Below are 25,831 nucleotides of genomic sequence, written 5' to 3'. Positions count from 1 at the left end.
AGTCAAGATATGTATAATGTTACAAAATTATATTATATTTCAAATAAATGCTGTTCTTTTGAACTTTGTTCATCAAAGAATCTTGAAAAAAAATTATCACGGGTTCCACAAATATATGAAGCATCACTACATAATTGAATTTACATTTTAAATGTATATATTCAGATCGAATGGTTATTTTAAATTGTAATAATTTTTCAGAATTGTACTGTTTTTACTGTTTTTGTCTAATAAATACAGCATTGGTAGAAGAGTAGAAGTCACTTCTATCATTAAAAACATCTTACCAACCCCAAACTTTTGAACAGTAGTGTAGAACAGTAATTAATGATGAACATTTCAAACAGCAGTTTGCTACTTTATCACATAACGTTATCCTGTAGGTCGACATGTAGAGCATGATTCTAGCAACACACATGTATAAACAAAAATGAGAAATGTAGCACGAATGCAATGTATGTCACTGTAGTGATGTGACTTGCTTTGCATTGTTCCGCAGCAGTAGCGGTTATCATCATTGAAATATAAATGGTTACTTTATTTTTTTTAAGTAATGTTAAAAAGTTAGAAGTCACAGTTAGTATTATTTCATTGTCATCACACAAGAAATAGAAGTTACATTTAAGTGCATTGTATTGTGAATAGAGTGTTCCTCACTATGTCCTCTGTTGTATGCTGTTCATCTTTGTAGCTTTCCTGTAGCTCAAACAGTAGTGTTGGCGCTTGCAACGCCAAGGTTGTGGGTTCAATTCCCAGGGTAAGCAAGAACTGATAAGTATGTAAATGTGTCCCTTGAAGCAATTTAAGTCACTTTGGATAAAAGCGTCTGCCAAATACATAAATGCAAAAGTAATGTCATTTTGGCCATAGCAGTAGATCATCTGGGTTTTCACTGCACACAGAAAATATACAATATACTGTAGGAGCCAAGAGTAGTATTCAAGAGACTTGTCTTGGGATGGCGGATGTGTCCGTTATGTCCACTGCTATGATTTTTGTTTTCTATGTGAGCAGTGAATCAAGCTGGACAGTTTATAAGGTGCCATCTTTCATAGTTGTTGAGGTGTCAGATGCACATTCGTTTTGGATTTATGAATAGCAACATGCTTCTATATTATCTCCATTTGCCTTAGACGTTTTCACACTCTGTGCAAAGTGATCTGTTTGCAGTGGTGGAGCGGCTTGTCTTCATACTATCTGTAGATGCACAATGGCTGATACACAAGAGGATATTGTGTAATGAGAATGACTCCTTACTTGGACTGCAGAGCTCATATTCTTCTGAGTGGTCCAACTGCCCTTGTCACAACCTATCCTTTTTATAACTTCAGTCACTTCTGACAGAAACTTTCCAACTGCTCTGTGAAGCCAATGTTCTTGAATCCTTGTGAGGCCACAGCAGAGGAGGAACCTGATGTGTAGAACTGAATGGAAATGTATCATTTCCTGCAGTACACCACCACAAGATAAGATTGTCTCATTTAGACCTACTTGAATCAAATGTAAACCCATCAAAACCCCTACAGTGACCTTTGTCATTCTTGGCATTGTCCGTCATCTGTGAGGCTGAGCTATGACTTCAAATAAATGGGGAAAAATTGGTTCTTTTGGCTTATCGAGATGATTTTTCACCTCAGCTTTCTGCTCTGAGGCTGGTGTAATCTCAGGACTGCAGCCCCTAATAGGCTGACATATTGAGTCTCTCGAGGTCACTCTGGGGTTCATTTTTTTTTTTTAATCAAATTTCATTTACTATTTTTCTACCGAATGAAGACGTGTGATTTGAGGAGTTGCGAGTGTGTTCTCTGAAGGCCTCCATCTTGGTTATCTGAGATTTCACTAACCTCTTGCAACCTCTCTCTCTCTCTCTCTCTCTCTCTCTCTCTCTCTCTCTCTCTCTCTCTCTCTCTCTCTCTCTCTCTCTCTCTCTCTCTCTCTCTCTCTCTCTCTCTCTGATGGGATCGTGATCTTTGGCATGATGCTTTAGTCAGTTTTTACCCTCCAAATAAAACTTGGAGTCAGATTTAGTGTTCACAGAAAGGTTCAGAATAAATATTTATTGATGTAAGTTAACTGGACAGATATCTTCATGCAGTGTCACCCTTCTTGGGTTTTTGAATTCCTTTTTTCTGGCCCAGGCACTTGACACATTTTTGGACGTTGAAAGCGACTGTCAAAGTGTGTCTTACTGAAATGAGATCTGCTAGATTTACTCATGCATCCGTTTTCCTCTCTCGGAGGAGTTGCGAGTGTGTTCTCTGAAGGCCTCCATCTTGGTTATCTGAGATTTCACTAACCTATTGCCACCCCTCTCTCTCTCTCTCTCTCTCTCTCTCTCTCTCTCTCTCTCTCTCTCTCTCTCTCTCTCTCTCTCTCTCTCTCTCTCTCTCTCTCTCTCTCTCTCTCTCTCTCTCTCTCTCTCTCTCTCTCTCTCTCTCTCTCTCTCTCCCTCCCTCTCTCTCTCTCTCTCTCTCTCCCTCCCTCTCCTCTCCTCTCTCTCTCTGCAAATCAAACCTCCAGAAGGTGTGCTGCAGGACCAAAGATAACTCCACAATTGATTGAGTTCACTAAAATTAACTTGTTTGTTCTAACCTAAAAAATGCCACACATTTCCACACAGTTGAATAGATTTATTAACTTAAACTATGGTAGGTTGATTGTGCAGATGAGTAAAATTCATGTTAATTCAATAAGATCACACCAATTTCATTTGACATATTGTGTGACTGTTCCCTGAAAGTCATTCTGCAAATCAACATAACAGAAACTCTGTTAAATGTCACACATAACTGAACATTAAACATCTTTCCCTTTACTAAAAAACACAATAAATAGCAATTAATTGCAACATTTACTCCCCTGATCCAGCACTATGAAAAGCATGCTTAGGAACTAGGAATTAACTGCACAGTTTCAGTCAATGCAACTAAAATGATTTATTCCCAACACAAATGGATTGTTAACTTAACATTTTACAAATGTAATTTAATTCGATGTAATAAATGAAGTGCAAATGACAATTAAGTAAATTCAAGATTTGTTTTGCTTTAGCCTCTTTTAATTAAGTAAACTTAAAAATAAATGTATATATATTTTTAGTTTGAATGCATGTGATTTGCTTAACTTGCTGGTCGCTGCTTTTCCTCTCCACCCGGTTCTCTGCGGAGTCTGAAGTGCTATGAATCGGGTGTTATGGAACAGATCCTGGTGGGAACTCATTGGCTTTGCCAGGGTTAAGGTGTGTTCTCTGTGTCGAGAGGGCCCTGGTCTGATTATGTGGATGAGAGAGAGAGGAAGAGAGAGAGATGTTGTCACGGGATGACAGGCATCATTAGGCAGGTGTGAATGCAGTTATCCATGTGATCATAGGACATAATTTGAGTGGTTTAGGTGGTCTGAGCTGATTTACAGTGTTCTTCATGCATCACTGATCCATTATATCAGATGTTAATGCTTCTGGAGGAGGATTTCAATAATGTGCATCTGACAATGAGCTGAAGATGCGGTGAATTGTTCTTGACTTGTAACAATATGTTTGTGACCTTTTTGTTATTTGTGCTGATTGGTGTCAGTCAGATTTGACAGATGCAGATCAAACCAGTGGTTATTTGTATCATATCCAACAGGACACTCATTTTGTCTGACAAATTTGAAAAGTATTCAACGAATATTCGGCTTTTACATAGTATGTTTTTATTAGAATAGTCAATTCAATGTGTTAATTTAGGTTAAGTTCACTATAAAACAGATATAATGTCAATGTAATAATGCCTCACTGATTTGTACATAAATTCCATAATATTTTTGATGTACTGATGAAATACTCACTTGTTTTTGAGACTCCGCAGGACCTGCTTCAACAGACATTACAAACCACAGCGAAAATGTTTGACAGTTCAAGTTCTAATGTTGTGATATCTGGTTTTATATCAATCATGTCAAAATCTAGTGTGAAAAAAACAACTGGATAAATACGTACTGTAGTTGACATGAAATACTGGATAAATGTGACATTTTATACCAATTTATAGCTGGAGCTATAGTGACCGCAAAATCTACCAACCCATACTGAAGTAATGATCAACATTTAAAATATATTCAGTCTTCAGTCTAATGTAGTCTTGAATGGTGGCATCCTTTTTCTTTTTTTTTTAATTGCTCATGTAATTGTATCATTTGAATTTAAAGCATTTTCAACTTTGTGATGTGAAATCACTCATGAATCATATATGTGATGTCTATATTGTAGATAAATTCTCTTCACGTCCCCACTGGCTGTAAAACATGACTTCTCTTCAACTAGACACTGAATAATTGCTCATAATTAGCTTTATTTAACTTGTGACTGCATTAAAACCCATCATTCATCTCCTCAGTGCTCAATGTTTGCATTTCATTACAAATTAAGCACGTATAGGCTTTTATAGGCATTCCAGAAACAGAGGTCTTGAGGGCAGATATTCTCATTTTCTTCTCTTTAAGTGTTTGCTTTCTTCATTCCACTGTCTGATGTTTTCATGTCATTTTATTTGGCCTTCAGATCATTTTTTGACTCTAAGTTTTTTTTCTTTAATTAAGATTGGTGTGTTGTTGTTTTTCCACTTTCACAGAAAAAACAAAGAACCAAAGATCTCTCCGCTCTCTTCCACTCATACAACCCTTATGACCACAAGGTAAGAGAAAGCTGTGTTTTAAGATATATTCAAATATATAATTGTTGTTGTTTTTAATTTTTTTAATGTGTGCGCATGGTATTACAGTGATGTTATTACTAAACAAAAGCTAAGATTAGAAAGAGGATTATGAATAGCAGAGTGATGTTGGACAGGAAAAGGAAGTTGTGTTGGCCCTAAAGCGCTGTTTTAATGACATCATTTAAGTTTCAACAGAGCCCAGTCTTTGTGGCTCTATCACAGGAAGAAATCCTGTGATAGAATCCAGCATCAGTCCAGTTACAGGGCTGAAAGCGCTCCGGCGCCTACAGACGTGTCTCCAAAAAAAAAAAAAAGCAACAGCAAAAGAAGCGGAGTTCGACCAATCATAGCGCTGGGTTCATTCCCCAAATAGCAAGCGGGTATGATTGACAGATGCGTAAGGCCAATCATTAAAAAGAGACTGAAAATCAACAGCCATAAAGAATCCCACTCTATCCCGCTTCCACTCGCGCGGCCGCCTCTGACTGAGTTCATGAGCGAGGACAGTAGGCTACAGTAGTCACGGCACTTCTGACTCCTGAAGGTAAACAGGCTGGGGTGGATGTGGAAAGTTGAAGTATTGTATTGAGTTAACTTAATCTGGATTCTATTATCACACGGAGTGATCGCATTCGCATGGGTTATCTTAAAATACTCCGTCATTCATGTCACTCAGATAAGATGAAGACATCATACAGCCATGCAAATTATAAAAAGCTTAAGTATTGATGAACAATAAATCTAAATAAAATTAAAATCGCTATGGCTTACTGATTATGAAAGTGCTGTGATTTGTGTATTAATTTACTGATAAGCGCGAGTCCTGAAACAGGCGTTTATTTATTCATTCTCAATGTTGAGAACGTAGCCTGCATGTGTTACGTTATTGTGTTATAATAACTAAAGTACCTAATTATGTTACATAATAATTTTGTATGAAAACTTACGCGTTACTTGTGGATAAGAAACCGTTGTATCAGTGCTGCGCGAGCTCGCTCTCTCACAAACACAGACCGCGCGCACAGAGAGAGATGATAATTGTAAAATGAAAATTGACGAACTGTTTGTTCTTGGTTGTGGTTTTTTTTCTGTCAAAATGCCAGAAAGCATTTTTTATTATCCATCCCGTGTTTTTAAAATTCGTTAAATGACCGACGTTTTACTATTAACACAGCCCTATGTCAGATTCTTTTAACATATAGGCTACTTGATATTCCTTTTTAGAATAAGTGATTCGTTTTGCTATTATTGGTCCTGTGACAGGACTCCTGTCTATTCATTGTCAACTATTTTCTATAAGTATGTTTGTATTGGCTAACGTTTACTCAGCTAATGCGTGTCCTGTTTAAAATGTGCAATGTTCAAATGCAAAGACAGCACGGCTCAAATAAAAGCCCTTTTTTCATTTCTTATTATCAAGTAGGCTATCATAATTGGATATTGGAATAACAAATTAAGTAGAACTATCTTAAATGTACAAATGTTTTTTTTTTTTACTGTTTTCTAGGGGTTTCTTAATTTTAGACTAGTTGACCAGCACACATTATTTTGCAATGGAATATTAATCATGAAAAAAATACATTGCAGTGCAGTGCAAGTGAAATTTAGGATTTGGGTCGAATTCAAAAAACTTTAGAAGTCAAGAATTATGAAGATAGGCATGTGTTTGTGTGTGTCTTGCATTCTCAAAAAATAATGACAAAAATATATGACAACAATATAAGAAGACTAGAAGAACAATCGCTCATCACTTTGTGTCAGAAGTTAGCGGAGGATAAACTCGCCCTTACGCATCTGTCCCAGGGAAAAAAGTTCAGGCTCAGGATTTTTTTCTACTATCACCCCTGCAGTTAGTGGTTCTGAATGTTCTCGTCACATTTCTGATCCCACATTACTGTAACTAATCAGAGCTGCACTGATTAGTGCATTTCAACCGCCTGAGAAAATGGTCAGAGAAGCTCTTAATTAACAAAAGAGCGCTGTTAAGAGAGATTTTTTTTTATATGTATTGCTTTCAGCTTCTATAAATGTCATTGGGATTGCTAGATCCCTGCTTCAGTGGACGTTGATCTGTGTTTTATGCATGGAGGTGATGCATTGAGCAGCTAGCAATGAAATAAACATTTTGTCAGATACCAGTATAATGCGTTATGGCCAAAAATAAATAATGAATGTCGATTTAAAAATATACAATGGTTAGTTTTTTTCCAGCTTCAGACCATTATAGTATTAGCCAATACAGCTACTGTACATGAAGCATCTCTAAAAACTTTCTAGATCTTTTATTTCTACCTAGAGGAGTCTACTGTCCTTTAACCTGCTTTACGCAGAACTCAAGCTTAGATACAAACATATTTATGTAGTGACATGCTCACCAAAGGAAGATATTGGGCCCTATCATACATTCGGCGCAATGAGGCGCCAGGCACGGCGCAAGTGTTTTTTGTTAGTTTCAGCCCGATGCAGTTTTCATTGTCACGTCCTGCGTCTTGTCACGTTGTTTAAATGGCAAATGCATTTGCCACCATCTTTGCGCCCATGGGCATGCTGGTCTGAAAACCGGGTGTGTTCAGGCACATTGTTGGCGCGTAGCTATTTTGAGGCAACTGAAATTGACTCAGTCAATGGCGCAAAGTCAATGGCGCAATATTTTTTTTGTTATTTAAAGAGCCCATTAGTAATGTGCACCTATATGCAGGTCCACAACGCACGTACACTTTGTCCCGTAGATGGTCTGCTTGAGCGCTTTAACCTTGCGCACGAGCAGATCCGTTTGCTCGCTAGAGAAGCGTTCAGTTTTTCCACTTGCAAATTTCACCATGTAAATAGCAATTCTGCCATGGCGCAAGCGCACGTTACAGCCAAAACAGACCCATAACTCTTTAAGAGAATAGGGACAACCCTTTAAGAACATGCGCCGGGTGTGCCCACCATTTTTCCCGCCATTAAACTAGCAAAAGTGGATTCGGACGCCCTAAGTGCAATTGCGCCATGTGCTTTAGACCCTGTGCTTAGATCGTTAAAATAGGGCCCATAGCCTGTACAATAAGACAGGATGAACATGTACTTTAGTTTTTAATAGAAGATACTGTGAATCCCTCACTTTCAGTGGTGTCCATCTGTAACTCACATGATGACGATAAATGGTCAACATCTGAGTAGTGATCACTCTTCTGATGGGATCGTGATCTTTGGCATGATGCTTTAGTCAGTTTTTACCTTGAATTCCTTTTTTCTGGCCCAGGCACTTGACACATTTTTGGACGTTGAAAGCGACTGTCAAAGTGTGTCTTACTCAAATGAGATCTGCTAGATTTACCCATGTATCCGTTTTCCTCTCTCTGAGGAGTTTCGAGTGTGTTCTCTGAAGGCCTCCATCTTGGTTATCTGAGATTTCACTAACCACTTGCCCCCCCCCCCCCCCCTCCCTCTCTCTCTCTCTCTCTCTCTCTCTCTCTCTCTCTCTCTCTCTCTCTCTCTCTCTCTCTCTCTCTGAATAAGTGTAATTAGAAAAAGAGGAAAGAAATCATGATTCCTTGGTGTGCGTTTCACCAGGAGGTTAAAGGATACACAGTCTGCCTGAGCTCTTAATTCAGAAAATGCAGATCATTTTTTGAAGCTGATTTCCATCAGGTCATTTCATAGTACTTTTATCATGTGATCTGAAGCTGCATTCCTGACTGAAATTTGCTCATGTGTGTCTCTTTATGTCTGTATGTTCCTTTGCTTCAGCCTGTGTACTCACAAGGCCCATGTTGCTTTTGATTGAAATTTGCATGCAAGTGGCCTCAGATCAGATCATTTGCATAATGTAAGCCTGCCCCTAGCTCCCTGTGGTCAGCCGTTAGCGTGGTAATTACGCAGTCAGCCGTGTTTATTTGTTTCCTAAAGCAAGCCTGCTGCAGAGCGTGTTGACATGACAGCCCTCTCTTCACACTAAAGTGCTCCGTAAAATCTAGTGCTTGAAGTAAAACTCAGTAAAACTCTTGAATCCAGAAAACTTGAAACAGAAAACACAGAATTTGGGAAAAAATTTTAAACTGATTTTGGTTAAAATAAAACGGATTTTATAGGGCCCTAAACATGATACCCAAGAGAACAAGGACAGTATTTTTGGCATTAATAATGATTTAAATTACAAATAATTATTTGTTTTATGTTACATTCAATCTTGAGTTCATATTTATGGCCATCTTCTTGTGATAAACATCAGTGCATTTCCTTTGACATTGGAGCTAGCGACGATGTATGATGACGTGTAACGGTGTAGTAGTGGTGTCCCATTTCAGGGGAATATTTTCACCCCTATCCCTTGCCACACTGTTTCAAGGGGAAGGGGTAGGTGTAGGTGAAGGGGTATAAATAGAATTGGGATTGGGCCTTAATAAAGAGATGTGAGTGTATGTGTATAACCTGAAATCTTTGATATTGTGGCACCAAAGATTCAGCCCCCATGAGGAAAACAGCTTATAAATCACACTAAATGTTTGTTTTTATTGGGGTTTTTGTTTTAGGATATACAAACGCAGAATGTTTTACGTAGGGTTGGTTTAGAGGCCGGGTTAGGTTTAGGGGATAGAATATAAAGTTTGTACAGTATAAAATTCATTATGCCTATGGAGAGTCCGCATAAAACACAAAAACCCTGTATGTGCTCGTGTGTGTGTGCGTGTATACACACAAGCTTGGCAGAGTTTTTTTCTGTTCTGCTGCCGTTAGCCACACACACCCTTACATAGATTCATTGATACGTGTATTAGTTTATCTGTAAAATATCAAATGTTTCTTCAACTGACAGTTTTTAAAACCTTTCACACTCTCACTAGTTTATTTATATAGGATGATGGCTGATCATGGAAATGGCTGATGCTAAATACACACAAGTTTTTGCATAATCTCACAAAATTATAGCTTGATGACACAAATATTCTGATTAGTGATATTTACCTAAATTTAGTTTTATTTCCTTCCTGCATCCTGGACGTCTCTTTTCACTGACTCTGTTGTCTCACTGCTTTACTCACTGTAGAAAACACTTCATTAGAGGCAGCCTCAGGCAGGATTACAACATGATTTGTGTAAAAATGTTCACACAATTAAGACCACAATGGTCAGCAGTGGGCTTGAGCGCATCCAGGTAGGCAGATTTGGTAGATCCAATCACAGCAACTCAAATCAAGGGACTGACGGATGGATGGATAGAGAGAGCAATTATGACTGTATGTAAGGTTTCGTCTGGGATCTCAGCGTTTGTCAGCGGCTGGATAACTCATCTCCACAATAACACACAGACGTGTCTCCTGCCAAGCTGAATAAATTGCTCTCTTAGCTATGCTAATATCCTGTGCTGTGAATGAAGTAATTACACTAGCCCCGCTTTGCTCAAAAAGGCGTAATTACAGGCATACAGAGGAGGAGGAGGAGGGCGTTTGGGGAAATAGAAATGACCCTCCCTTTTGTTGCTGGAAATTTTAATGCCATCTTCCTTTATGTACATCAATTTTGCTAAATTTCAACAATTTTTGTGTGGGGATTTATTTTCTATTTTGTGTTCAGGTAGCTGGTATCAGGGGAAACTTCATGTCAAACCTTGTGAATCAATAACGCAAATCTACATGTATCCTGTTTAATTTTCAAGAAAAGCCATTCGTTTTCATTATTGCTGCAACAGCGTATACTATATAATATAATATATATAATATATATTATATAACTACATAAGGCAGAAGGTTTAAAATGAGGACATAGATGCACATAAAATGCATGGCAGTCATTTTCACAAATCTTGAAATTTGTTCCTAGTTATTTGTTTGTTGTTCCTATTCATACCAATAGGTTAAGGTAGGTATAGGGTAAGTGCAGACACGTCTGATGCTCTGAGAGTGTGTGAGATTGAGACATGTTTTGAGATCGGTGTGTGAAGCAGCCTGGGTAACAATATAAAAAACAATATCTAAGCAAAGTATTTTTTGTTTGTTTTGTTATTGTTAAAATTATATTGTTGAAAGTTTTCTGTTAGGGTTAGTGTGTAGGTAAGGGTTAGTCTATATTATTTGTAGCTAGCTGTATGTAAAAAGAATAGAAGTCTATGTAACGATCCCATTTAGATAGTTAAGTTAAGTGTGTGTGTGTGTGTGTGTGTGTGTGTGTGTGTGTGTGTGTGTGTGTGTGTGTGTGTGTGTGTGTGTGTGTGTGTGTGTGTGTATTAGGCATTTGTTCATGCATCAGTCTGGCCCCAGTAAATGGCCACTAAAGAGGCTGATATTTTGTACAGATGCATAATGAACGCAGAAGCCCTGCGTTTCGGGGAAGTGATTTATGTGATCTATCTGCAGCCAGATGGCAGTGAACAAGGCCCATCAATCACAGTGAAAAGACTATTGAGCAGCCGTACAATGCAGACGGGCTCTGCGCTCGGCCTGGGACACAGTGCGAGTCTCGAGCCCTACTGCAGGAGCAGTCGGCATCGTCTTTATCCTTCACCACAATAAAGAGAAGATAAGCTCTGGCAAACATACACACTGCAGTCTGAGTCTCAACTTGTTTAGCACATTAAGAACTCAGTTTCACTCATGCTCACAGTTTGCTCACTCATGCTGGTCACCGGCTCCTCTGAGAGAAAGAAACACTGGAATACTGTACATGAGCTTGACGTGTGTCTGTTAATTCATCATAAGTTTCTCCTTTGCGTTCTAATTTTGCTGTAATTATTTTGTTCTTCTTTAACCTAACTTTCACCCTTCTTTTTGAGCATAGATCTGAACTTAAATGGTTGTAGTTCATTGCTTTGGAATACAGACCTATGGTTGGTCTCTTTTTTTCTTCTTTTTTTGTGTGAAAACACTCAGCAGATTATTGCAAAAGTGAAAGCCCTATTCTGCCTTCACTAGTGTGCATGAACTAGCTTTACAGATAGCTAACAGTTTCCGATAAAGAACCAGAAGCTTCTTGCTGTTTTGTGGTGTTTTGCTGAAAGGACTGTAAAACTGTAACATACAAATTATTATTTTATTTATTTAACATGGACATACAATTACATTGGACGAACCATATGCATTTGTTTAAGTGTTTTAGCACAAATGCTAATTTTCAACACCTGTCCACGGGAGGCTTTTGGAAATAAAATACAATGAAACTAGTAAGCAGAATAATACTAAAAATATTAACAGAAAAAGGATAGCTAAAATATACCATATAATTACAGACAAAATGAAAAAGAAAACAAATTGCATACATAAATTATAAAACAGAAGCATCAGAGTCAGAGAATATCATTAGTTATTCATGTAGCACCGCTGTTTAGTTTTTAACCATTGTTTAAGTCCTCTGTTGAAAGCTTTGCCATCGGTCTCTACTTTTAAATCAGGAGGCAGAGCATTCCAGAGTGTTGGCCCCTTTACTGAGAAGGCAGACTGACCAAAGGAGGTCTTACACTTTGGGACTAAACAGGCACCTCTGATAGTGGCTCGTGTGTTCGCCCCCTGAGAGCTTTGGCGTCTACCGTCTAAAAACAAAGAAGAGCATATTACAATCTCAATATGATGAATATACAATAGAAAACTAAATAAGTAGTCTAGAAATAACTAAAACGTTCAAATCAAGATCGCATAGCAAGCAAATAACACAATGCTAATTTACATAGAAAATGCCATAGAGAAACTAACGCTACTATCGTCACATATTTCCTTACAAATTACGAATAGAAAACATGCTAAAATGACTAAATAGGATATCAAAAGGAAGCTGAGATCTCTATGAAACAAATACTTACAGACAGATATTCGTCAGAGACCAAAATGATAGTTTATAAACTTCAACACTCCGGAGTTTGACTTGCAGTGAGAATGTTATGAGAACGACTGACCTACGGAAACTCTGCGTGGACAAAACACAAGAGACTCAAAACTCAAATACCTCTTCTCACAAGGGGGCAGTACACTCCCCGCCTGGAATACAACTATAATACTATTAACGCTTAACTAATAACACAATTTCTGAAACAAGTCTTGAGTACACCTTAGCAGTACCTTCTTTAACTATGCGTACATCTACTTTACGTACTCTTTTATCTCGACCAGGATAAGTGTCCACAATAAGCCCAGTAGGCTATTCTTTTCTTTCTACCTGAGAGTCCTTTAGGAGGACAACGTCACCAATGGCTAAGTTTGGTTGATCTGCTTGCCATTTTCTTCTTGGTTGAAGGGTTGCAAGATGCTCTTCTCTCCATCGTTTCCAGAACGAGTTAGCCAGACTCTGCACCTATTTCCATTGCTTCCGGTACAAGTCTTTTGGATCGAAGTCTCCAGGAGGAATAGAAACGGGACAGATTTTCTGAGTGAGAAGAGCCCTTGGAGTCAACAAATCAGGTTGTTGAGGATCAGATGACACAGGTACTAATGGACGACCATTCATTATGGCTGTTACCTCTGCCATGAGCGTCACAAGTACTTCATGAGTCAGATTTGGAGAATGAACCTTCAGCATCATAGCATCAAAGATACATCGAGCCACTCCGATCATTCTTTCCCAGACCCCTCCCATGTGAGAAGAGTGAGGTGGGTTAAACTTCCAAGTGCATGCTTCCTTTTTGAGGTAGGATTGAAGTTCTGGGTCTTCTGAACTTATCTGAAGCTCCTTACACGCTCCAACGAAGTTCGTTCCACAATCTGAACGGAAAAGTTTGGTGGGTCCTCTTATGGCCAGGAACCTTCTGAGCGCATTTATGAAACTTGAAGTAGAGAGAGACTCAACTACCTCGATGTGAACTCCTCGTGTGACTAAACAGGTGAACATTACTGCCCAGCGTTTGTTCTCTACCACTCCACCTCTTGTACGGCGGATGCAGATGTTCCACGGTCCAAACACATCTACTCCGACATGCGTGAAAGGAAGAGATTGGAAGAGACGATCAGCTGGAATGTCTGCCATTTTTTGTTGTTGTACATTTCCTCTTAACCTGCGGCAGGTTGTGCATTTGTTGAGAAGTTTTGTAACCAACCTTTTTCCTCCAAGGATCCACAATCCAGCAGACCTGATGGCTCCTTCAGTGATATGTCTGCCTTGGTGCACAATCTGTTCATGGTAGAACTGAACCAGCAAAGCAGCAATGTGATGCTTCTTTGGAATCACGATAGGCTGGCTTTGTTCTTGAGTTATTTCCGCAGAAGTCACACGTCCTCTTACTCGCACCAGTCCTTCTTCGTCCAAAAACACATTGAGATTCTTCAGTGGACTATGTTTTAGTATGTCCTCACCTTTGTTCAGAGTTCTCAATTCTTTTTCAAAGGTCTCACCTTGAACAGTTCGTACAATGACTAACTTTGCTTGAGTTAGAGCGTCCATCTTTGCTTCATTTGAATCAGTAGCTTTTGAGATAGATCTGGCCTTTTAAATGAGCTTGGTGATAGCTTGAGTGAGGCGTTTCCAACTGGAGAATCGCTCAAACTGTGTAACCCGAGCGAATTTGCCACGGTTGTAGTTGCAAATTTAGAGACTTGTGGGCGGACTTCAATGTCTGTGGCAGGTTCAACAAGTTGAAAGTCGTTCGATTGCACACGACACTCTCCATCACTTTCCCTCAAGAAGTCGGGACCAGTTAACCAGTTGGTAGAACTCAGCAAGGAAGCTGGCACATACCGTGTTCCATGATCGGCAGGATTGATTTCTGTGCTCACAAAGTGCCACTGACTGGGTTCGGATGACTTTCTGATGCGAGCAACATGGTTGGCTACGTAGACATAGAACCTTCGGCTGCTGATTGATATAGCCTAAGACTACTCGGCTGTCAGTGTAGTATTTCACTTTGTGAATTTCGATGTCAAGTTCATTTAGCAACATGTCTGCCAGCTCCACCGCCAGAACTGAAGCGCATAACTCCAAGCGAGGTACTGTGTGGACTTGTCTAGGAGCCAATTTGGCTTGAAGGTAAGAAGAACTGTGAATTGCGGATCACTGATAAAGTCTTGGAGGAATGGAGAATAGGATTGCCCATACAGAAGCCTACGTGGACGTGACCTTTGGTGTCTATGACTCGAAGGTACGCAACTGCTGAAATAGCTGATGTAGAAGCATCTGCAAAGACACACAACTCTCTTTGACCGGTAGATTGCAGTAATGTGTTCACATACTGTCTAGGAATTTGAAGTTTCTCAAGGTCTACAAATGAATCTTTCCAAGATTTCCATTGTGCCTCTTTTTCTGCTGGCAATTGAGTGTCCCAGTCACAGTTCTCTGAGCACAATTCTCTGATGAGTGCTTTGCCTTGCATGATGATGGGGGCAACAAACCCAAGAGGATCGTACAAGCTGTTAACAGCAGAAAGGATGCCTCTTCTTGTGAATGGCTTGTCTTCTCTTGATACGAGGAAGGTGAAACAGTCATTTTGCAAGTCCCAGTTAAGCCCTAAACTTCTCTGCAAGGGCAGGGGCTCTGCGCCAAGGTCAAGATTTTTCAATTCTTTTGCACGTTCCTCAGATGGAAATGCTTCCATTACGTCTGGGTTATTGGAGGCTATTTTGTGCAAACAAATGTTAGAGTCCGCCAGCATTTCTTTGGCGCTTTTCAGAGTTTGAATGGCGCTAACGTCTGAAGGAAAAGAAGCCAGTCCGTCGTCGACGTAAAATTTTTTAAGAACAAACAGTTTGGCCTCGTCACTGTACTCATCTTGTGTGGCCAGCGCCGCCCTCCGGAGACCATATATAGCTATGGCAGGAGACGGGCTATTTCCAAACACGTGTACAGTCATCCTGTACTATCTGATTGCCTCCGGTGTCGGGATCTCAGATCGATCATCTGGGAGCATGTTGCACTCGATTAATGTGGGCAGCCGGACGCTAGTGTTGCCGTCAAGAGACTCCAGTATGAACCCGTCAGCTTGGCGTGCCCTTGTCTCTCCTACGCCTGAACAGGTCTTCAGAGTATACATTTTGGTGCCTGTGTTAACGTTAAAGATCTCAAAGAATTCTGTCTTTGCCAAAGACCTATTGCTTTGCTCGTCTAACCCAACATAGGCTTTCACTGCCTTTTCCTTGTGCCCAGCAGGATAAATGTTTACTAGACAGATTTTGGAGCATGAGCGTGAGCTGATACCTTTTCCACATACCTCTGTACATTTGGACACAATGGCGTGCATAGGACTTTCTGCTTGCTCCCCGCCATGCACGTTAGGAGCTTCAGAGCCTGGAGTTTCCGTTTTCCAGGGTGCTGGTCCAGGGTGCAGTACGGTGATGTGTTGGTCACTTTTGCACTCATTGCAATGTACACTTGAGTCGCAATCTTTTGCCATGTGGTTGACAGAGGAACAAATGGGCAATTCTTTCAGAATGACTTTCCTCTGATCCAAAGTCTTTGCTCTGAAACCACGACACTTGCGAAGGGAGTTTGATTTATTGTGGAGCGGGCACAGTTTATCCGGGTCAACCACCTTTTGGTCAGAGGATTCACGATTGCCTTTTGGAGCAAGTATTTCAGTTTTTCGAACAGATACTGCAGTTTTAAAATTGGGCTTGTTCATTCTTTCAGGCCTATAAACACTTGGACCACCAGTAGAAAGCAAGGGAGCAAAGCTTGGGTCATTTAAAGTTTTAGCTTTGTCGCACACAAACTTAACGAAAACAGGAAATGGCGGGTATGAAGCATGGTGTTGCTCTTTATAGTAGGATGCTGTGGTGATCCATTTTTCTTGGAGGTGAAATGGGAGTTTCTGAACAATGGGTGTGATGCCCATTGTTCAGTGTCTAGGTAACTCAGGCCATGCAGGAGTCCACCTACCCGGGCAGCATCAAGCTCTGAAATGAGATCACCTAGCTCCCTTAACTTGCAGTTTTCTCTGTTCGCGATTTTGGGAAAATCTTCCAACTTTTTCAGGAGAGCATTCTCTATCGCTTCAGGGGACCCATAGCTGTCCTCCAGTCTTTGCCATACCATTTTGACACCAACTGTGGCATCGTAGCTGTGCACAGCCCTTAATCGTTTCGCTTGCTCTGATGATTTGGGGCCGAACCACTTGCAGAGGAGATCTAACTCCTCTCTTGGGGATAAATAGAGACCTACTGTAGTGTTCAAAAAGGATGCCTTCCAAGCCCAATAATTTTCAGGCTTATCATCAAACGTCAGGAGCCCTGAGCTGACCAACTCTCTGCGCACCAAACATTTGGCTCAGTTCGATGTGGCTGGGGAATTGGACTCGTTTGCACTGGCTACAGGGCATGGTGACGACAGTTTAGGCTGAAAAGGGACTGGCTGGTTCATAAAACGTGGCTGAAATCTGTGGTCGGTAGTAACTGGGGTAGGATACTGTGAGTGAGATGTGAAAAAGGCATTTTTGAACGAGCTTTGGGCATAAGAACGATTTGTTCCACTGGTGATGCCATACTGTGAGGAATGCGCCACTGGTAGCTCTTGAAAACCCATATTCACTAATCTCGCTGTCTGGTATGTTATGCTCTATCTTTATGTTGCTCAATATCACCGCTGTATTTTACTTGTTGAGCTGCTGGAAGCGTCAGTGTGGTAGCTTGAGGGGAATCAGAGCGGTTATTAGTCGGTGGAGGTGGAGCTGGAGCTGGTATGGGCTCAACCACGTTGTCGCTGTTTTCTGGAAACCAGGATTCTCCACCTTCATCCTTGGCGGCTGCTTCCAGGACCTCTGCTTCGGCGTTGGCAGCAGCAGCTGCACTCTGTAGACGCAGTTTGAGGAGGTCAGCGCTGAGCTCTGCTTTCTTTTTCTTAGCCTCAGCCTCGATGTGGGCCTTTTCTTTTATCACCTCTGCTTCTCTTACAGCGTATGATGCCTGTGCTTGGGCGGCTGCTGCTTTAGCGCGTGCTCTAGAAGCCAAAACGCTTGCATTAGACCACTGACTGGCGCGTGACCGCTGACTGGCGCGTGACCGCTGACTGGCACGTGAGGTGTTGGAACAGTTCAATCTCAATTCCCACAGGTCACCAACGTTGCTGACTGAACTTTGGCGATCAGGGACAGCAGTGTTGTCTTCCATGTCGACTTTTGGCTGACTTTCCTTGCTGTCTTTTTACTATTCTGCCTTCACTAGTGTGCATGAACTAGCTTTACAGATAGCTAACAGTTTCCAATAAAAAAACAGAAGCTTCTTGCTGTTTTGTGGTGTTTTACTGAAAGGGCTGTAAAACTGTAACATACAAAAACAAAGAGGAGCATATTACAATCTCAATATGATGAATATACAATACAATACAATAAGTAGTCTAGAAATAACTAAAACCTTCAAATCACGATCGCATAGCAAGCAAATAACACAATGCTAATTTACATAGAAAATGCCATAGAGAAACTAACACATATCGTCACATATTTCCTTACAAATTACGAAAAGAAAACATGCTAAAATGACTAAATAGGATATCAAAAGGAAGCTGAGATCTCTATGAAACAAATACTTACAGACAGATAGTCGTCAAAGACCAAAATGATAGTTTATAAACTTTAACACTCCGGAGTTTGACTTGCAGTGAGAATGTTATGAGAACGACTGAGCTACGGAAACTCTGCGTGGACAAAACACAAGAGAATCAAAACTCAAATACCTCTTCTCACAAGGGGCAGTACAAGCCCTTCAAAAAACAAAAGCGTAGAAAAATAAAAGATTAGAAGTTTACTGTAAATAATATTTTTATTTATACAAAATATTTGTTTTATAAAATAATTAAAAGAAAATCATAGCCATATGTCTACCAAGATCCAAATTTAAAGATGATTTCACAAAAATTGAGCCTCTAAAAGAAATTTAAGTACCATTTTCATGATAATGTAAATTTTCACAGGATAACTTTTGAGTGTTTAAGCTTTCAAATGATACCTAATTTATTAGTAAAATATTTACAAAAAAAGAGTACTAAAATATATAATAGGAAAAATGGCAATAAAAAAGCATGCTATTCGGACACTGCAACAGATTTTTTTTTATATTCTTCTGCTCACCAAGGCTGAATTTATTTGATAAAAAATAAAGTTGTTGTGTTATTGAAGTTATTGAAATGTTATTACAATTTAAAATAACTGTTTTCTATTTGAATATATTTTAAAATGTAATATATTATTCCTGTGATGCAAGGCTCTTTTTCAGCATACTTGTCTTTGTCACGATCCTTCAGAAATCATTATAATATGCAGATTTGCTGCTCAAGAAACATTTATTATTATTATCAATGTTGAAAACAGTTATGTTTCATTTTATTCAGGATTCTTTGGTTCAGTGCTTTATAGGTCATGTTGGATATAATACAAACATTTAATAAATTAATCAAATGTAAAAGACTGCACATTCTTCTCTGTATGAATTAAATATAGATTCATTGTACTAAAGCTACAAAAGCAATGAGTGATTTTCTCTTTGTCTTTTGTTCTTTGATCAACATTATATGACATAGACTGCAGCTGCTATACAGTATTAGGCTGCTGTCACTTTAAGACCTGACACACATGACGTGTATCTGACACGCATCCGATTTTCACCCAACTTTTTAAGTTCATTTAAGACTCTATTTAACTCATGGAAGACAATGATTGCTCAGCAAAAACTGGACATCATTTTGTGTGTTTTTTTCTGTTCAAGTGCAATTAAGATGTAAAAGAGAACTCAGATCTGTACTGGCGCACTGTCTGAGGAGCGTCTTTCTGTGTGCGTGTTTCGGGTGTAAAATAAATCGGGGTTTCACACAGCCGGCCAGTAGTGATTTGCGTTCTCTTTTGTGTCTTATCGTATATTAAATGGTTTAAAAGCATTTGAATGAATGAGACTGTGATAATGTATAGTGTAAACAGCCAAAGGATGGCAGGATGGGTTAGTCGTTAAATCTTTGTAATGTGTTAAACTGAAAAAAATAATCAGAGAAATTAACGCATTATTTTGACAGCTCTACTTTAATTGTAGTTAATCTGTCTATTAGGTACTGTTATCAGCCCACATTGATCTTCTCCTTTAGACTTCAGATACTACTCTAGCATTATAAATGATGTGCATGTCTTGTGGTGTCGTATGGGACATATTATTATCAATCTGTAATGGGAACATCTCACCTTGTCTGACGTCATTATTTCAGAGGCAGGTGGGAAACGCTTGATTTGCAGCTCTCTTGAATAGTTGTAGATTGTTGTTTGATTCGGACAGCTGCTGATGTGCACAAAACCATCAGAAAGCATGAATGCAAAGCCGCTCCTGTTCATTCAGCTGACGCACCTTGATTCAGTCTCACCTTGTGCTCTTGTGGAGGTTTGCATTTTAATTAAACTCCACACAGGAACAGCTGGCAGTATTTTTAAGACTTTTTAATTGGATCTGTAATCTGTGCTTTCAAATCAGAAATGTTGAGTATTGAATTACTTTAGTAATTAATTAGTGCAATTAATTAATGACCTATTAGATTTACATGACTGAGTGCTAAGACTTTATTAATTAAGTTGTTTTCATGTTTTATATAGCTCTTATTTTCTCAAGAGGATGGGGGTGGGGGACTGAAATTTTTACAGAATTAGTCTTGAACTTACTTGAAATGAGTCCAGACATGTACATTTTTTTCTGTCATCATTTAGTCGCCCTGATGTTTTATCAAACCCTGAACTGGGATATTTTGCTGGATCTCCACAATAGTTGAGTAAATGGTGATTCATACTCAATTTGTTTCACATTTCACATTGCTTATAATTGACCCAAGTTAACAGTTATTCCTGGGTATTCATTATCTGATGTTTCACACTGTACATTCCTAAACCCTGGGTTAACGTGGGTTAACATATTTGCTGTGTCAGTGTCATTGATTGGACAAACACAGTACGTGATATGTTTACATAAAGGCTCTAGCTGGACGATGACATCACAGTTTTCTCCAGAGCGGCTATATATAAAAATTAACTAAAACTAAATGAATAATTTTTGTACAACAAAAATGAACCATGACTGAACTTACTTAATCTGAACTATGATACTATTTTTTTTCTAAATCTGCTGTACAGCAGAAACAAAATTTGTTGCATACTTTGTTGCATTACATTCCTGTTATCACTGTAAAGCTGCTTTGAAACTATCTATATTGTAAAAAGTGTAATATAAATAAAGGTGATTTGACTTGAATAGCATTGTCCATCCTCGTATTATATATTGCAGACTGTACTATCGTGTTTTTCCTGAATGGACTTTTCTAACCCTAACCCTATAAAGAAAAGAATGAATCTTTTCTTAACTCCAATTGATGCATTTTCTATAACCATTATGCGTTTTCCCCCTCAAACGCTGAATCTACTGTCCAAAGCATGCATGTGAATATGAGGCACGAGATTGGTTGTCGGATGCTAAAGCATTTAGCACTACCATTCTAACACCGCAACGTTTCACACTGTACACGTTTGGCATTGCAATGCAGGGTTAACACTGCAAAATCAGTTCAAATCCTGCTCTGGAGAAGGGTTTCATAAACCTGGATAAAAAAGTGTGTCTATCCCCATATATAACAAGTGTGAAACGTTCTTTTACCCAGGGTTTAGAGTGTGGGGTTTAAAACGACGATAAAGGTTGAGTACAATGTAAAAAGCCCCAATCTATGGAAAAGAGGACTGTGAACATTGTTCTGAAGGAAGTCATGTGAGTTTGACTTAGGAGAGGATGAGTAAATAAAGGCTGGACTTTACTGTCCTGTGAGCTTCTGCTCCAGTATCAATCCAGGTTTCTGGTCTTTTTATCTGTTGTGAAGAAGCTGAGCAATCTCTCTCACACACACACACACACACACACACACACACTCACACTCACTCTCATTTAGGGCTGCAACAACTAATCGATAAAATCGATTATAATCGATTATGAAAATCGTTGTCAACGAATGTCATTATCGATTAGTTGGTCTGCTTACGTCACGGGGAGCGTTTACTGGTACGCACACACACGCAAGGTCTCTCTCCCTCAGGCGCTCTACCGAGCGCGCGCGCTACACGGTTTGGAGTAGTCTCTTCTGTCTATGCGAGACAGAAGAGACTGCTCCAAACCGTGTAGCGCGCGCGCTCTTGCTTGCGCGCTCTAGATTTCGGGAATCGGGAGTTTGAACTAATTCGCGGGCATCAGGGAGCCGCAATCAATATGCGGGAGACTCCCGGGACTTCCGGGATGTCTGTATTTTGTCTCGAGCATCAGGTTGTGCAATCAGTTCGCTCGCAACGTAAGTGATGGATTAAAATAGCGCTACCGCAGAAATAGGTTAAATTAAAACGGTGTTTACAAAGTGAAGCATTAAATACAAAGGCAGTTAATAACAGCAGCAGTAAAATATTGTTTTTTAGTCACTGTACTCAGTGGTTTTCAGCGAATGCTTGTGCACTAATGCATAATTTCTCCTGTCCTTTACTCAAGCCTGTTAGCTTGCTGGGTAACGTTACCTCCATTCCGTTCTCTTTTTATAGCATTTGTCTACTAAGTTTTAATTGTTTTTCAAACGCGATCTACTGCGGCTCTACATTCACACAATTGTTTTCAGTCTTTCTATATTTATTTAATCAATTTATCCTTATATTATTCTTTTATATATTATATATAATATATATTATATTCTTTATCCTTATATTCCTTATATATAATTAATTTTAAATAAAAATTAAATGAATTATATATTTTAGATGTTTTTAGTTTGTTTTTAGTTCAGATATTCACATCTGAACAACATGTCTGTGTAAATTTGTTTTAACAAAAATAGTGTTAAAACATAATATGTTGGATATCATTTTTTTAACAATAATCATGTTTGTCAACTTGCCATCAGCAATTATCATTAAAAACAATGCAAATATTGATATTAGTAAAACTCAATGTGTGGCTTTTGCACTTTTTAAAGTACACTTTTACACATAAATACCCTGATTTACGGTTTTATTTAGGTATAATAAAAAAAAATCTAATTTAATTTCTATCCGATTAATCGATTAATCGAAAAAAATAATCGTCCGATTAATCGATTATCAAAATAATCGTTAGTTGCAGCCCTACTCTCATTACACATTTATCGTCCAGCATTTGTTAGTGAACTGTTGTTGAAAGATATATTTAATTCCTGCTCTTTCATCTGTTGTTCTCTCTTGAGCGTAATCTGTGTGTTCCCCCGAGAAACTACTGTGGAAAGTCTGTTTGTGTGGTTTTATAGCACCTCAGTGTCCAAGAGTCACATCACTGCAGTGGTGTTCACATTATGTTTTGTGTGTAAATGCGGTTGACACTACCTGAATTACTCAAGAATAAATTCTGTTGCACAATGTATTTGTAAACTCTAAAGCAGGTGTCACGTAGAGAAACGTCCTGAACAGCTTGTGTTTTGCGTGACTCATCATCTCACTGAGATAACTCTTCAAAGCTTTAAGTAGATGTGTCACAACAATATGTGGTTAGTTTAGTAATGCACTAGCCATGAGACATCAGCATCTGAATGCTCAAAACTCTTGTGTTTAAGAGTCACTAGTTCAATCTCTAAAACTAGTGAATTGTGTTGCTGTTCACCATCTGTCTCATGATACCAGCTGTCAACTGCAGGTGATGACAGAAACATTACACACACACACACACACACACAAACACACACACACACACACGTCTGGTTTACTATTTGGGGACTCTCCAAGATGAAAATTTTATTCTGTACAAACTGCATCTTCTATCCCCTTACACTAACCCGACCCCTAAACCTACCCATCCCAGTAAACTTTCTGCAATTTTACATTTTCACTTTATGAGTTTGTTTCATCATGGGGACCTCAATTTAGGTCCCCACAGTGACATGAGTTCCCATGAGTCTGTGTGCATTCAGGTTGAAGTCCCCACTGCAAAAGAAACACACACACACACACACACACACACACACACACACACACACACACACACACACACACACGGGGTATGGATGCCCATTTCTAATCTTTTATGGATACATTTCAGTATTGATTGAAATAATGTTGTCTTTAGGTGACATTTCCCTTTGATAATTTTGTTCACTGCACTCGTTGCAATGCATTGTGGGATTGCCTTTTTTGGGAAGAATTGAAAAAAGTGATTGCGATAAATTGTGTTAGACAACACTAGGATTAGGAGCAGAGCTACTTTTCCAAATAGCTTTACACGTAGAAAGGGTTTCTAACTAATTTTGTTCTAAAGTATTTCTTATAGTTTCATAACGCAGCACAGAATATCTCTTAGTAACTGGTTAATGAAAACCATTACCATGCATGCAGTCTTTTTTTAAGTGAATAAAGCGTTCAGATGTGTCCGTAGCTGCGATGGACGAGTCACAGCGAGCATTTGTTGGTGTGGTTTGTGTAGTTTTGCTTATGTTGTATTAATGTGACTTATATGACTCAGTATTCTCATCTGCTTTATGTCCTGCTTTGCATGTAGAGTTTCTGGGTGGACAAACACATCTGGAGCCACATTTAACAAGCCTTTCATGCCTCTTGAACTAGTCCACTTACAACGACATAATCATCTGCTCAAACAGCACAGGCACTTTCAGAGCTGGATTATGGCTTTTGTTGAGCTATGACTTAAAAGCCTGTGATTTTAATACTTCATTGTGTTTTTCGTCCCACGGCTGTCGTCGAGGACATCAGCACAGTAGCATTCATCATGGACTATTGTTTGGATTTGGAAATGCTGTTGAGTAAGATTGTTTTATATAGAAGCTAGTACAAGTTGTCTTTGAAATTAGTTTCTATTGACACTATCTAAGGAAACGCATGACACAGCGGCTGCTTTTGTCTGAACATAAACATAATTTCTACATAAATATCAGGCAGCAGGTGTTCTGTGCGGTGCTCACTTCAGCACACACCTCTGTCCTTCACTGTCCTGAAAGTCTGTCAGATATTGTCTCTGAGGCTGTACTCGCACTAGGCGATCTGAACTGTGCCTGAGCACGTTTGACCCCCAAAGTCTGGTTGGCTTGACTAGTGTGATCGCTCCGCACCCTGCCCAGGCGTGGTTCACTAAACCATCCCTGGCCGGCTTGGAAGAGGTCGCCCAGAGCAGGATACGATTTGAGTAGTAGCATGTAGTAGGATCACTAACCGTGCAGGAGAACAGGACAGCTGTGTGCTACTGTTATCCTTACAACAGCAAACATCTTCTATTACTACTTGGATAGTACACTTTTCAATTAATAATTTGAGTATATTTAAGTTTATAACAGGTCTGGTTCTCACCTTAGTGATGAACATGAAGTTTGCGAGTAAAGCTGCAAATTCCTGCAAATTCCACTATTTTTTTGTCAATACAAATGAATCCAATACCATTTCAGATTTTGAAGCTCTATTTACATATGAACACTACATTTTTCAAAAAAAATTGTACGTTTTTTACATGCACATTACAAACTTCAACACATGCACTAATCAATCACTGCAATAATGTAATTTGAGCTACCTTGAGTATTTACAGTAATTATTGTCGTTTTTGCTTTAATGGGATTTTTTTTTAAATTAAAACAATTTTAAAGAAAGCTAACAATTTAGAGATTTTGGCAAACCTCTTCCATGACCAGTTTGTAAGACGTAAATAAACATATCCACGTTCATAGATGTAAACAGACATCTTCTTATAAAAGGGTTTTAATAAATACTTGTCATGGCACTGCACACGTGCACAAGATATCATATCGAAATTTAATTTTGGATCGATTGCTACAGTAACAGATCATTTGGGTGCATGTAAAGTTAGCTATTGTAGAAGTTTCTTGATAAAGTTGAGAATTCCAGGTTGTGTATCCAGTGAAAGTGAGGCCTGGGTTTGTGCGAGTCTTTTCCTTTAAGAGCGAGTTCTGAGCACATGAAAGGAGGGGGATTGTTGCGTCTCTCCATCGATCCACTCCTCATATGTGAGTGTGTGAGCTGCAGGCAGACACCTGATGATGTTCGGTGTGTGTTGAGCCCTGGAGACAACAGTGAACACGTCTTTGATGTGTGTGCTCAGCTCTCGGCCAGCACTCAGGCCAAATCTCACATTCAGGGTCAAACCTTCACAGCTCTTCATTTAGCACGCAGAGAAGCTCGGATTTTCATTGTTCTGTTTTGAGACGGAAGCAGGTTTCTGTGCCCTGTGGATTGACGGGTTCTTCACTCTAGTTAGCCTTGAACATGTCCA

At 39.3% G+C, this 25,831-nt stretch overlaps 1 protein-coding gene across 1 annotated transcript in view; it reads left to right on the top strand.

Annotated features, from left to right (window-relative positions):
• cdkal1 (CDK5 regulatory subunit associated protein 1-like 1) overlaps window positions 1-25,831 on the top strand; it is a 462,830-nt gene that overhangs the window by 384,810 nt on the left and 52,189 nt on the right. The window contains exon 12 of the mRNA XM_077207373.1: window positions 4,611-4,673. Within this exon, the coding sequence (XP_077063488.1) occupies window positions 4,611-4,673 (63 nt within the window). The remainder of the gene's footprint in view (window positions 1-4,610; window positions 4,674-25,831) is intronic.

This window comes from Siphateles boraxobius, unplaced genomic scaffold (assembly GCF_051911475.1).
Source record: "Siphateles boraxobius isolate OS27281-9 unplaced genomic scaffold, OSU_SipBor_1 12, whole genome shotgun sequence".
Lineage (NCBI taxonomy): Eukaryota > Metazoa > Chordata > Actinopteri > Cypriniformes > Leuciscidae > Siphateles > Siphateles boraxobius.
This window is presented reverse-complemented; position numbering and strand designations above follow the sequence as displayed.